Source organism: Natrix helvetica, assembly GCF_964273705.1.
Source record: "Natrix helvetica genome assembly, chromosome: 5".
In the NCBI taxonomy this organism is placed as follows: domain Eukaryota; kingdom Metazoa; phylum Chordata; class Lepidosauria; order Squamata; family Natricidae; genus Natrix; species Natrix helvetica.
Window position 1 is genome coordinate 6,015,075 of NC_138551.1, and position 15,386 is coordinate 6,030,460.

The 15,386-nt window shown below is 41.7% G+C and overlaps 1 protein-coding gene across 1 annotated transcript; it reads right to left on the reverse strand.

Annotated features, from left to right (window-relative positions):
* Window positions 1–226: 226 nt before the first annotated feature.
* On the reverse strand, window positions 227–13,783 carry LOC309393794 (cytochrome P450 2J2-like; the record flags this gene model as incomplete). Its single annotated transcript, XM_081956291.1, has 7 exons — window positions 227–420; window positions 2,812–2,953; window positions 5,551–5,738; window positions 7,674–7,815; window positions 9,952–10,128; window positions 12,547–12,707; window positions 13,693–13,783. 7 exons carry the CDS (start codon window positions 13,781–13,783, stop codon window positions 227–229), a joined length of 1,095 nt encoding a protein of 364 aa, XP_081812417.1.
* Window positions 13,784–15,386: the final 1,603 nt, after the last annotated feature.

Genomic DNA, 15,386 nt, shown 5'->3' on the forward strand with positions numbered 1-15,386 from the left:
AACCCAACGCTCCCTCTTAATTCTATATTTTTAAAAACTATCATGTCAATATTTTCTCACCTTTACAGAATACAGTTTGCTTCCAGTCCCAATTCCAAAATTGGTCTTAATGAGAACAATTGTTTCAAACTGTACACTTTTCAATAGTGGTCTGACAATTGGTTGAAATAGAAAAATATAGTAAGATGTGCGAAAGTAAATAAACGAACCATTCTGTTGTTCTTCCCTACTCTGATGTAGCAGAGCGAGGAACAACGCAGATCTTGTAAGGAGTAGGATACACAGTCACTCCTATGATGGATTTTTCACTAAGCTTCTCCACTCCTTCTGGGGGCTGCAGCCTAAACTTCCTCAGCAGGCTGGTGATCATAATGAAGAACTCAATCCTTGTAAAGAGTTCCCCCAAGCAGATCCGAGCACCTATGGTGAAAATGAAATAAAAACAGAACATTAGTAGTAGTAATACGTATACATACGTACACCTGTCCTTTGTGCCCCAATCAGTGTCTATTCAGCAACAATCTAAAAAAATGTAGTTCATATTGATGGAGCAATATGCTCCACCAAATATTCCTTCGCTCCGTAACCCCTACCAAATAACAGTAATAGAGTCCATGGAATGGGTAGTTAGAATAAATTTCATGAAATAAACAAAGAAAAGATGTACCAGTTCAGAGCAAAGGCTTAACTAATCCAAGCTTCTATTTCTAATTGTGGAGACTGGATATTGATGGGAGACACCTGTGGGGAATGATGAGTAGAAATCCATTCTACTAATCATTTTTGCTCCCTTTTTCCATTTACTCATTAGTGAAAGAGGCCTGGCTTAGGCTGAGTAGCATCTGACTCTTCTTCCATATCATGTCAGGAGGAATCCCTAACTTGAGACTAGCACTTCAGTCTCAAGAAAGAGGAAGAAATCTTTATCCAGCTTCTAATGTGCTTCAACATCTGCACCAGTTTTTATTTTTCACAAATCTCTTTTCCAATACATTGTAGAATTTCGATATACTAGGCCAGTGGTGGGCAACCCGCGGCTCGGGAGCCACATGCGGCTCTTTACACTCTTTAATGTGGCTCTTCTGTGTGCCGGGTGCCCGCTCCCCTCCCTCCTCTCGGGCTTCGGAGGGAAGCTTCTGCAAAAGCCCGGGTGAGTGACAACCAATTTTGGTCCTATGACTGCAGAATGCTGCAAAATACCATAAATGCAGGCCAGTTGTTGAGTGTTTCAAATGTGATTGGAACACTCAACAAGGTGACCACAGTGTGTGTGTGTGTGTGTGTGTGTGTGTGTGTGTGAGAGAAAGACAGAGAGAGGAACAGAGAGAGGGAGGGAGGGAGGGAATCAGAGAGAGACTGACAGACAGACAGACACACACACACAGACAGAGACAGACAGAGAGGGGGAGGGAGGGAGAGAAAGATAGACAGACAGAGAGACACACACAGAGTGAGTGATTAAGTGAATGAGTGAGAGACAGACACACCCACATACACAGAGTGACAGAGAGAGAGGAAGGGAGGGGAGAGAGACAGAGGGAGAGACAGAGACAGACAGACACACACACACACAGAGTGACAGAGATGGGGGAGGGAGGGAGAGAGAGACAAAGAGCCAGAGAGAGAGAGAGAAAGAAAAAGAAAAAAAGAAAGAAAGTGGGAGAGAGAGATGAAATTAAAAACAACAACATACAAACCTGACTTACTCAAACTATCCAAGGAAATGCAAGGCCAATGTTCACATTAGTGGTTGTGACTTTGTCAGTCAATGTCAGGATGTAATTTTCTCTACATTGTAAGGCAAATTTTACGGAATTTAACGTTATCGATAAATAATATCGTTCTAAAGTTTTTGTTTTATTAGTTGTGTTATTTGTATCCTCCCGACCTATGTGGATACTTGCATGCAGAATATTATCAATAAAAACTTATTGAAACTAAAAACAGTGTACCATCCTATGTATTTTCGGTTTTAAAAATGTGGCTCTCAAAGTAAATTTCAATCGTGGTTTTGGCGAGATTTGGCTCAGTTGAAAAAAAAGGTTGCCCGCCACTGTACTAGGCAATGAAAAGTAGTGGCTACATTTAAGGAAGTGTCTAGTAAGTTCATAAAGGGCAGATGGATAGATTAGGGTCCCTAGAAAATAGTGACTCAGATATTTTCCGAAGTGATTTGCAGAACTCTTTTTATCCCCAGTGACTGCCATCCTCCCCTCCAATTCATTCTACCCTCCAACAGGATTCAGGGATAGATTTTACCTGTGAGATTTGAGCTGTTTTCTCTAACTCTTTGTTGGAGTTTTCCTCTAACTCAACTCATCTTCTGAGTCACTGTCCTTGGAAGATCCCAACCCCATTTATTTCTAATAATTTTTAACCCTGCCACGGGCTCTATGGATGCGGGTGGAGGAAGACACAGAGTAGTGGGGTCTCATTCTTTGGAGAACCTCTCTGGGACTTTTGCCTCCTCTCAGGAGAAATAAGAATTAGGTAACCTCAAGGTCTCACCACACAACTCACTGACTAGAGCTAATATAGCTGTATACAATATTGAGTTTAACCGAGGTTAATCTGACATCATGGGGATTTGCATCATTAAACATTTCTTACAGTTTTCATGGTACACTAACCCCCCTCTCCATTGATCCAATTACCTATTGTGGAAAAAAGTTTCTTAATTTTTACCATTGTTCAAATGCCCAGAAGATATAGAGTAAATCTAATTTTGCTCTTTAATCTGCATTTTCAAATGAACATTTTGAGAGAGTTCCAAACTCTTTCCTTACAAGCAAGAGAAATCCTGCACGTTACCTGCTCCAAAGGGCATGAATGCTTCTTTTGTGACAAAGTTTCCTTCTTTGTCCAGAAAATGATTGGGGTTGAATTTTTCAGGTGTTTCCCATTGTTCAGAATCAAGGAGAACAGAGCGCAAGTCTGGTAAAATCATAGCTCCCTAAAATGAAAGAATGAAATGAAAACATCTAGACAAGCTGAGATCGTCTATTTATATCATATTGTTTTCTGGATGTCTATTGCTGTCTATTGCTGTCGCGAGGAGCCAAGAAGAGCACGGAGAAGAGCGCGAAGGTTCTTGGCACTCCGGGAAGCTACGAAAGTGGCTGGGAGAGGCGCGCGGCTTGGTTTAGCCTCCCTGGACATCGCAGCAGCAGCCCCAAGTGCGCTGATCTCGCCATTTTTTGCATCGGGGCATGCTGCAAGGGGGGGGGGGAGTGAAGACCTTTTCCAGCTGGCGCAAAGGACTTCCCTGGACTTGCTTTAGTGAGCACGGGGCCCACACCTCCACCACCAACAATCCGGAAAAGGTCTTTACTCCCTCTCTCTTGCAGCACGCCCTGATGCAAAAAACGGCAAGGCCTTGGAAGGGCCCCGAACTTGGGCCGGCCACGCTGCGTAAGCTCCAGCCGCCACCCCCACCCCCGTGCTTTCTGGCGGCCCTGCGCTATAAGCGAGCCGGGGATTCTTGCAAGGCCGCAAAAGGTCACTGGACTCACTTATAATGCAGGGCCACGGCAGCCCCCCCGCCCCCTGCTTAGTTGGAGCTACTTACCTTCTTGGAGTCGGCAGGCAGCAATAGAGCACCAAACAGGAAAAAAGGTAAGTGGGTTTAGATAGGGTTGTTAGAGGCGGGAGAGGCGATTGGTGAGATAGCCAATCAGTGAGTGGTGGGCGGGGCTAGGATAGTGCAGATGGGTGGGGGGAGCGAGTAATGGAGCGGCTTCTGGATGGGCGGGGCGAGCGATCGAGCGAGTGAGTGGCAGGGGCGGGGCAAGAACTTATTTCCGGGTTCATTGACCATCCGGTTCACCTGATCCGGTGCAAACCGGCAGAAACCCACCACTGGGAGAAGCAGTTAAGAGAGGTGATTGTAGGAATGCAGAATAGGCTTTCAATCAATGCATTAATGCAACATCTGACGAGCTACATTCTGGAAAGAAGCCCAGACTGTGAGAAATAAAGATGGACAATTCTAAAGCTTATGCATGTGTGCCAAAAGAAAAGTGAATCAACTCAGTTGTAAAAGCAGGAAGCACCAATGGTTTGATAGTTGCAATAGTAAATGAGGTACAGGATCCTGGATGGTAGTATGCAAACTGTTGTAGCCCAGCAGGATCTGGTTCAGCTGATGATGGACTCAGATAGTGAGGGATCATTTGAGTCTGCCCTGGATGATGTGGAAGACCCTGTGCAGGTTGCAGATTCAGAGCAGGGACCAGAGGGGCTGGTTGGCCACCAGGAGGCGCCTGAGGCATGGAGCAGTGGGGAAGATCAAAGGCAGTCAGTCCCTGATGCGAGAGTAAGAAGGGCTGAGAAACGAAAGCAGCAGCTTCGTAGGCAGCCTCACAGACGATAATTAGCACAGGTGGTTGTAGATTGGCCCCTCCCAAGAGAGATTATAGATTAGGCATTGGGAGGGGACATTTGCAGGAAACAACCGTTCGCAATTAGCAGTGAAGAAAGTCGATGTCTTAGAGCCGTGTCTGAATATCTGGTTTGTTTTTCTTGTATTCTGAATTATCTGGGTCTTTGGCCAAAAGGTTTGTTATCTGCAATTAAACAGTGGCAACCAGCCAAGCCTGTGTTTTGGCTTGTTCACAGGCATGGAGAGGGGGATCAGAACAGCAAACTATTGAAAAATATAGAATGGTTTATTTTGGCCAAAGGGAGAGTACTTAACTTGGAGTGGTAGGATGCTGTTCCCCATTTCCGATTGAATGGCAACTAGAGACCCTATGCTTAAAAAGTAACCCTCATTCATACCCTGACCTCAGCCAGGGATAATAATCAGAAGGGGAAAGTGAGGCTAAAGCAATGGTTTCCACCATGAATTCGGTTCCATATTACTAAGAGGGAACAAGTGGAAGAGCGATAGATGTGAATGGATGTCAGTCACTGAATCAGGTAAATGGAAAAAGGCTACAGAAGAAGAGGCTAAAACATTTAACAAAGAAAATAACATATTAAAGCTTTCCAGGTGAGCTACTGGAAGACAGCTTTAGGATGCAAGTGGGTCTAGTATCATAAGCCAGAAGTTTGCCAAGGAGTATTAGGTGTGCATTTCACCAGCATTTGAGCATTCTTCAATGAAAGGGAGCCAAATTGGTGTAGAGCAGTGGTTCCCAACCTTTTTTTGGCCATGCCCCATCTAAGTATCTCTAAAATCCTGATCCCTCCCCGTGACATATAATTCTTCCTTTACTCAAAAAGTGAACTCTACTCACATGGAGGAAGCCTAAAAGGCCATTAACTTGGTTTAAACAAGGTTCAAATTGCCCCTACTAAAAATCAAATTGCATGGGCCCCACGTTGGGAACCACTGGTAAAGAGGTTATGGCGTTGTTCTAGAAACCAGGAGACTGTGTCTTCTAGTCACTTAGGTGGGTGACTTTGAGTGATCATACTCTGTCAGCTTAATTCACTTCACCTATTAGTAGGCTAACCACCTTTTAGCATAGAGTGAAGATCAACAGGGTTCTCATATGTAAATCCAGCTCTTAGAATGCAAATCTCGGAATTCAGAAAAATTCACACCTTAGGAATGAGAAACCCACGGAGGTAAATATCCTTTGTACATTGTCTTGGTAATCCAAATAATGAGATGTATTTGCTTCTCATGATCTCGTGAAGCACAGCATTGGTGTAGGGCAGATTCTTCCGATCTCCGTAACAGATGGAGTGAGATGAACTCAAAACATCTTTAATCTCCTTGTGGACCTTATCTGAAAAAAAAAAAGATGAGAGTTAGACTACAACTCAGTTATTCTGTATTCTTTTATCTCAGAAAAGAAGAAAGATGAATGTGGAGGTATATTTTTCTGCCAGAATTATTTCATGCAATTGCCCTAAAAGAGATTCTGAATAAAAAATAAGCTGGAATATAAAATCCTGACAGCAACAAAAAGCTATTAGCACTCATTGATGGAACACTGAAAATTAGTGTGCAAAAACAACAAGCCAGCAATACATTCTCTGGATTGGGTGTCCCTGTTTGTTTTGTTTTATTTTTGCAATCTCATCTGCCAGTATTTTTAATTCTTATGCAAGCAGTAGTACAAGGATGTCATAAGATCCTGGGCTGCTTGTCTTTCAGATTTCTTTTACATATTCAAGAGAATGTATAACATTGTCCCTTTAAAAACAAGGAATTCTGTCCTAGATCATTGTAACCAGCATAACTAATCTATTCAAATTCAATTATCTGTATCAGGGATTATTTCTCCTGGAACTTTGTAGGTAAATTAGAGGGGAAACAAACCTTGCAGAAATGAGGATTGCATTTTCTCTCTCACAGCCACAATAGCATTGCCGAATATGTGATAAGCCCAGGGGCAAACTGCAGCCTAACAGATAGGGTGCAACTTCACCATATCATCAGCCCCAGAACAACTGAGACTTCAGGAAGCATTAAAGCTGAGAAGACAAGCCAAAGAACACTGGGAGGCCACTATTTCTAGAGATCTCCTATTATTCCCTACATCTATTGGGAGATTCATTGAACACAAGCCCTGGAGGATCACATCTGTGATCCAAATCACTCAAGCAAGCACATCTGGAACATTGTGTGGGATTTCCCTCCTGGAACATTGTGTTCACTTCTGTGTGCAGCAACCTAAAGAGGGCAGATGGGAGCGAGTTTCAATGGTAAAGAGACTAATAATTAAGGGTGTAAGGAACAGAGAAAGGAACAAGCTCTATTTAGCTAGTACCTGGTGAAACGCCCCCCTTGCCACGGCTGTCACATGGTCATCCATGGACAGCCGGGCATCCAGGAGGACGCCCAAATTGCGCACCCGCTCCACGGGGGCAAGTTGAATGCCCCCAATGGCCAATGATGGAATTAATTGGCTGAACCGGGGAGCTGGTACCCACAGCCACTCCGTCTTGGAGGGGTTGAGCTTGAGTCGGTTGTCATCCATCCAGATCCGTACGGCTTCCACACACCGGGACATCACTTCGATGGCCTCTTTGGGGTGGTTCGGGGTGGAAAAGTACAGCTGAGTATCATCAGCGTACAGATGGTATCCCACCCCGAAACCACGGATGATCTCACCCAGCGGCTTCATATATGTGTTGAAGAGGAGTGGAGAGAGGACCGACCCCTGTGGCACCCCACAAGTAAGGGGGCGTAGGGTCGACCTCTCTTCTCCTGCCAACACACGCTGCGTCCAGTCAGAAAGGTAGGAGCCGAACCACCGCAAAACGGTGCCCCGGACCCCCAACCCCTCCAGCCGGCGCAGCAGGATACCATGGTCGATGGTATCAAAAGCCGCCGAGAGGTCTAATAGGACCAGGATATGATTTCCCCCCCCCCTTTAAAAATAAGTGAAAAAGCTGCTAAGTTTGTATTCTTTTCCTTTATCTTCAATTGTCAAAGCCAACCCCTTGATTGACTGATTTATTATCCATTCAGTTATTTGGTTTAGAGGAGGATGAAAAAAAATAACAATTCTCTTAACAAGAATGGCATTCCATTTTCAGTTGGAACATACTACTCTGGTAGGAGAAGTCAAGCATTTCTGGAGGGTGGATATAACCCTGAAATTGGATCAGGAAGTGTCTGTACACCCCAAGAATATACATACATCAATATTTTGTATAGTGTGACTTCATAGAAGAACTGCACTTCCCCACTAAAAATCATATTTTACTGTCACCTTGGATATCCAGATGATTTGCCATGAGTAGCAATGCCCATTGCAGAGTACCACTAGTCGTGTCTGTCCCAGCGATAAAGAGGTCAGCAATGCAATGAGCCAAGTTGTCTTCATCAAAGGTAGAATCTGGATCATTCTTGCTCTATGGTTAACAGTGAGAAAGGTGAAATGTCATTTGTAGACATTTTCCTATTGTTACCACTTCTTCCCCAAACCTAGGGCTTCACTTTTCTACTTCATGATTCATTTTTCTGCACGGTGACTGAAGCTGTAATCAAAACCATTGGGATGGAACCAGGCTAGAGAAAGGGAATGTAAAAGTGAGATGTATTTGTGAAATATGCATCCTATTTTGATGACTTCAATGGAACTAAATATTTGGAACAATTTAGATGTCATGGTTCACCTTTCCCTAATCCAAAGAAATGACAAAACGGTGCAAGCTGCCCTTGGAGTCATGGGAATTGCAGGAAAAAAGAAATTATATTTGAAAGTGGCTCTGGAAGACACCTCTGATTGGTTGGAATAGAAGGAACAGAAGGTTCATCACAATCAGACTCGCAATCAAGACTTTGTTGTTATAACTAATCTCAACAAAAGGTGTTTTAACTCTCCTGTGCAGTGGCTTTCTGTTTTGCTACACCTAGTGGGGCTGGCACATCAACCATATTTTTGATCAGTCATCAGGAACAACTGCTGATCTCTTCTGGTTGTGAAATAATTGTATGTTTATCATTTCTACTACAGTTAAACCAACTGTGGTAATACTAATTATACCTGGGTGTCAAACTTGATTTCATTAAGGGCCACATCAGGATTTGTTTGACCTCAAGAAGCTGGGGTGGGTGTGGCCAGCGTGAGTTTGGCCATCTCAACATCACTCATGTTGGCGGTGCCTGTGGTGGCCTGAGCCCTCTGCCAGCAAAAACGGGTTCCCAAGCTCCGTTTTCGGCTGCGATGGCCTCCTGCAACTTCCTTCCAGAAATAACGGAGCTTGGTGGGCATGCGCGACCCTCATGAGCTCCGTTTTTGCTGGCAGAAGCACCATGGACCGGTCCTTTGCTGTTTCCAGGGTGGCCTTGAGTTTGACATCCATGATCTATATAAGCAATTACGGCAGGGGTGAGATTGCTGGCAATATTACTTCATGATGAAAAGTACCCACTCCAACAACAGGTTTCTGATTGTTCAGAAACCCCAATGATATTTTATAGATGCTATAGATGCTCCAGATTCCTCCATCAAGCACTATTGCCACATCATACATACTATGAATTGTGTGCCGGTTACACCCATTCATTCACCAACATGATGTTCTCATAGCCACCTATGCCCTAGTCATCTCCTGTGTGAACTATTGTCATGTGCTTTATATGGGGTTATTACTTAAAGAGTATCCAGAAGCTTCAGTTCGTTCAGAATGCAGCATTCTTCACAATTTTGCACATGTCCAGACTTAATCATGTTCCACTTTTTTTGTGGGAGCAGTTTTGTGGCTGCCAGTGTTAAGCCGGCCTCCCTCAGCAACCAAGAAAGAAACCACTTAACTCCATTTTGCAGAATTAAGAGTACTTTTACTGGTTATGAAAAGATAGCAGCTAAGCAAAGCAAGATCTGAGGCAAAAGCGTGCAAAATCATACATATCAATATGTGACCAAACCCCCTTCCCCTGGTAACCCTCATCCCAGTGTCCAATCTGCGAATCCCTTAGGTGTCATGTGACTTCCATCTTCAAGGAGCATCATCAGGTTGGTATGCAGGACGGTTGGCCTTGACCGACACCAAGCACTAATCTCCAGCATGCGCAGTAGACAGTGAGATCAAATCTCCCCTTTTACAATCTCTCCTGTACTAAAGCTTCCCCTCCCAAATACCAGCCCCCCTCATCCCCGTTTCAATGGCAGCCGAAAGCAAATAGTGAAAGAGAGGCTGACAGCCAGTCTCCTGGTGGATACAATTCCAGATTCTGGTGATCACCTTTAAAACTGTATATGACATGGGGCCAGGTTATTTGAAGGCCCTCTTCTCCCCAGTTACATCCACCCAGTCCACCAGGACAGGAAGGCAGAATATGTTGTGGGTCCCATCTATTAGGGATGTACATCTGATAGGATCACTAGAAAGGACTTCTGTAAGGTGGCTGCTCCCCTGTGGGACATCATTTTCCCAGAGCTATGATTGGTCTCTATCCTGTTGTTTTTCCAGATATCATTTTTTCCAGATTTTTCAAATGTTGTAACGCTCTACATAAGAATTAAATAAAAAATAGACACTTACTTTCTCCATTTGAAATAGATAAAAATCAATGAAATCCTGTGGATCGTGCAGATTCTGGTTTTCCTTATGCTGTACAATCTCCTTCTTTGCAAAATTAATGATAAACTCTGCAGCAGAAAGGGCTTTCTGGTGAGACCCTGGGAGATATTTCATGATAAATGGGAACGTTTCATAAATCTATCAGAAAGAAAAAATAAATTCTATTACAAGACCAGAAGGTCACAGGGACCATAAGTTGATTCTCATAAATTACCACCCCAGCCTCATCACCTGCTATATATCTGAAATCATTCCTCAATTCTAACCATATCAAGTTTTGGATAAAGGAAGACACAGACAATTCATGAAGGACATCGATTCTCTTGGTTCTTAACAAAGTTAGCAACTGAGTACATAAGTATATAGAATTTCCAGGGAAACAGCAATGGTGGAGTGAACACGGTTCCACTTTTGCAGAAAACTGTGGTGAAAAAAGGAGCCAGTGAATGAATTGGCTCTACAGAACTGCTTTCCAAATTAAGGAGAGGGCAAGGATTACCCAACAAGTATAGCCATAATTCAGCACTGTCAAAAAGACATTGGGTTCATCTATTGCCTGTCTACTTTAAGAAACTCTTTATTATTTATTTTCTAGAAGTTAAGAACCTTCCAAAGAGCAAGTTTTATTTTTTCAGGAGAATCTCCTTCTACCATGGTTGAAAAAAGTTCTATGTAAATATAGGGATTAAAAACAAAAACAAAAGGGGAACTAGAATGTTGATTTTAAACAGTTAGATGTACTTGAAAGAACATCTGCTGTGGAGGGTTTTACAATTTTAGAAAGAATATTATATATGAAGATTTTGAAATTAATTGTAAAAAATCCTCCCTTGGGAAAATTTAATTGATTAGAAATTAAACATGACAAGAAAAGATTTTGAAAGGTTGACTAGAGGGAATCAGAGAAAGCTAAAAATTAGTACAGTGGAATAATACTATTTGATTATAGATGAAATTAAGCACGTTTGGGTACAATATATTGATAAATTACATACAATATACAACATTATTTAATACTACAATAAAGAATATAGAAAAACAACAGATTTTATTGGATAAAGTAGAGACTGAAGCTGTTTTGAATATTATTGTTAATGCAACTTCATTAAATTTAAAAAAGGTAAAATACAAAATAACAAAAGAAAAGGGAATTAAAAGGAAAAAAATTAAAAACCAAGAAGAAAAAGAAAAAGGGAGAAAGGGATAAACAAAGAAATATAAAGACTTCCAATTTTACTCAGTATAGATGCAAATATATAAAAAAGTATGTTCTTACTCTAATTTAAACACCATATAATTAATATCTAAGTTTAACAGCATATACAAGTTCTACAACAATATACGATTTCTATAACCTTAAATAAATCTAATTATCTGGTCAATGATCAATTAATAAATACCTACCCATCATTATCAAACAAGATTAAAATAATCTCTAATTCAAAAAAAAATCTAAAAGAATTATTAAAATAATCAAAATAGTTAATTTCAACATCTCCATCAATTCATCTTTTCCAAGTCCACTCTTTCATTACTAATTTTTACATTTCTTTTATCTCCGTGCATTAAATTTAATTATAACAGAAATTACAAAATGGACGAAAGATGATCAGTTGGAACTGATTGACTTGACAGACATGGTTAAAGTAACTGCAGTGTTTAGAGATAATGTTTTGGATACATTTACAAGATATTGGAAGCTGTTCTGTGAGTTTCTGTGAGTTTAACATAACAACGGACTTTGGAGAGTTTGGAAGATTAGCATATTTCTGTGGTCTGCTAGTTAACAGGGTTTTTTTATTTTACAGCTATTAGATATTAGATTGTTGACCTGATTGATAGACATTAGATTTCTATATTTGAGATATTTTTAAAGAATTGTGATGCAAAATAGAAACAGTAAATATAGCAAGTATAGAAGAGAATGATGATCATTATTTGTAGAACCATTGGTTTTATTTTTCATTTTCGTAGCATATAATCACATGTATACTATTACATAGCCACATCATATTGTATTATTAAACCTTTACATCAATTCATCTTACCATTAACTCCCCCCCAAAAAACCAAAAACCAGTTATTGGCTCTTCTGCTCTCCATACACTATATTTGTGCCTTCACTTTCTTATCCCTCTCTCCTCCGCCTCCCTACCTCCTTTCTTCCCTCTGTCATCCTTCCCTTCTCTACTTCGCCTTCCTTTCTCCTACTCCTCTCTCTCCCCCTTTCCACTCCTCATTTCTTTCCTCCTCTCCCCCCTCCTGCCCCCTCTCCTATCTCTCTCTTCTTCCCTTCCCTCTTCCTTTTCTTCATTATGGGGTATTTTTAATGGGATTAAAAATCAGAAAAGTAAACTTTTCTGGGATTTAAAGTGGGCTTGTGGTTTCTGATTACGATTAATGGGATTTCTTTTTGACCAGGAATGAATGACGAGCCTTTAAAGATCTCCTTATCAATGCAGAGATATTTCTTTTGCTTTATTTCTTAGACAAAGTGATTAGTTGGATTACAAAACAAATTTGTAAGAGCAGAAGGAGAAGATGTGTAATACTCACAAGATGGGAGAAGCTGACTAAAAATTTTTCAAAAACTCGCATGGCTTCCAGCAATTTCAGAAACTCCTTGTCTTCAGTGGAAAAGCTCCGTCCAAAAACTACGGTGCAGATCACATGGGCAACACAATGTGTAATGTACAGTGAGGGGTCAAACGGCTGTCCTGATAACATAAAACATTCACATTAATTCTGATTCTCTTGTTATTAGTAAAAACGAGATTGTTTGATAGAGCTTATTAAAGATAAATAAGTGATGTTGAGAGTAAAAACCTAGTGAGCACCGGTAGACCCAACATAATTGGGAGAAAAATGTAGCAGCACCCATGACAACCAACTCCATATGAAATTCCTTGAACTACCTCATGCCTCATGCTCAGTTAAATACAATGAAATAAAAAAAACCGCAATGAAATAATATTTTGGCGTTACTGAAATTAAGGTGCACATAAAGTGTCTTTAGGGAGTCAGAATAAAATCTTGAAAAATGTTTGAAGTATCTTTAACAGTGAGGGCTAACGTTGTTGTCGTGTGCTGAAAGTGTTCACACCCATAATGCAATGTGCGTGTGAAACCCCCTCCCCACAGGCCCCACCTCCCTATGCATGTGTGCATGACCCCTCTGTATTCCCCCTACCCTTGTCCCCCTACCCTCATGTATGTGTATACGACCCCCCCATGCGACCCCGCCCCCACGCATGCGGGCATGACCCTCTGTGCTCCATTTTGGGCCTAGTAGGCCTCCTGGGCCTACTAGGCCCAAATGTTCAGCCTCCTGTGAGCAAAAATGGGCCACAGGGGGCTGTGCCGCATTCCCCGTGCTCCCCCGTGCATGATCCCATGAACCCTCAAGAACCCCATGAATACACACATGAACATCCTGCTGCCCTGTGTATGCGCGTGCATCTCCCACATGCGCAGGAGAGACGTGAAAATCAGCTGGCTGGCAGGAGGCACATGCGCGGGGGAGCTGAGTTGGGGCGAAGGCTTGTGTGCTCGCAGAGAGGGCTCTGTGTGCCGCCTGTGGCACGTGTGTCATAGGTTCGTCATCACGGCCCTATAAGGTGCTTAATGAATGAATAGCCATAAACCAGTGAACAAAACATCCAGACTTAGACACGTGCCAACATCACTTGGGTTTACACATACCTTTTGTATGTCCAAGGTCCTCCAAAAATCTCTCGACCTCGGTTTGTATTTGGGATTCCAGGCCTTTTTTCCCCAGGCCTAGCTTCCTCATGGTAACAACACTCAATCGCCTTTGCTGCAACCAGGTGTGGCCATTTGAAAACACAATACCTGAACCATCAAGGATCAAAAAGAAAGAATGGCTCATAACAATTAATACAAAAGCAATATAAGTTTAAGGTGGCTCTACTATCTGCTCCTGCACTTGAAAATGCAATCCCTGTCTGTCCAGTTAGGATACTCAACAATAGCATATCCTTCAGAAAAAGAAAACAGGAGTCTATTACAAAATAGACTGTTAGTCTATTAGAAAAATGGAAAATCTGGATTGTCAATGACACAGAAAACCTTGATGTATATAACCACTGAATTTTCCCTAATTATGCAAAAAAAATCCATACCTTTTGACTTAATAGATAGGCTAGTACAGCCCCTCATCCTAGTTGTTGTTTTTTTCTTCAGGTTTGAGGGTCCAACATTTTTAATCTACTTGTAAGAGATAGATTAAAACCTACCTGTTATATTATATTGTTTATTTATATTATATATTTGTTTTCATAGATTTTCACGGATGTAGGTATGCTGGTCTTGTTGTATTCAGGTCTTTTCCCATGTAAGATTGAGATTGTCTTGGCAATGTTTCGCCAAGGTCTCACTCGCCATCTTCAGGCTGGTGTTTTCGGCTTAAAGTGTGATCAGACCTGCTATAAATCTTGGTGGGAGTGTGTGAAGTGTTGCCGTTGTTTCAGTAAGTGGATTGATTGGATGTGTGGCTGTATCATGATTGGTAGATTGGTGCTGATTGGTGCTGGCTGTGTGTCCATTGTTGTTTTGTGTTGTAACGGCCTGGGTGGTGGGTGGGGCTTGTTTGTTGACTAGGGCTGGTTTCCAGATGTCTGGTAGGCAGGAGGTATCATCACGTTTATTCATGTTGTGGGGTGTTTCTCTATTTTGATAGCTTCCAAAATTATAGCTCCCATAATTATATAAGAATAATTATGGAAGCTAAAAAAATAGAGAAACACCCCCACAACATGAATAAATGTGACAATACCTCCTATCTACCAGACATCTGGAAACCAGCTCTAGTCAACAAACGAGCCCCACCCACCACCTAGGCTGTTACAACGCAAAACAGCAATGGACCCATAGCCAGCACCAATCAGCACCAATCTACCAATCATGATATAGCCACACAACCAATCATTCCACTTACTGAAAGAAAGCCAGCACTCCACACACCTCCACCAAGATTTATAGAAAGACGGCAGCTCCGAACATGCTTTAAGCCCAAAACACCAGCCTGAAGATGGCGAGTGAGACCTCGCCAAAATGTTGCCAAGACAATCTCAATCTTACACGGGAAAAGACCCGAATACAACAAATCCTAACAAGATTGGTCATATATTTTTTTCATTCTTTACCAATTTCATATAAATTCTGCTTTCCCTTGATCTATTAAAACATCCTATTTCATGCTCCTGCTCCTCATGTGAGCTACCAAATAATCTCCCTTTTAAGAACAAATCCTATTTGAATTTATGAAAAAAAACCTATCATGTTAGACATGCAGATTTACCTTGCTTTATGACACTTCATGACATTTTTAATATCCAGTGCTTTTGCTGACTGTTGACCATGGGTGTTTGACTGCT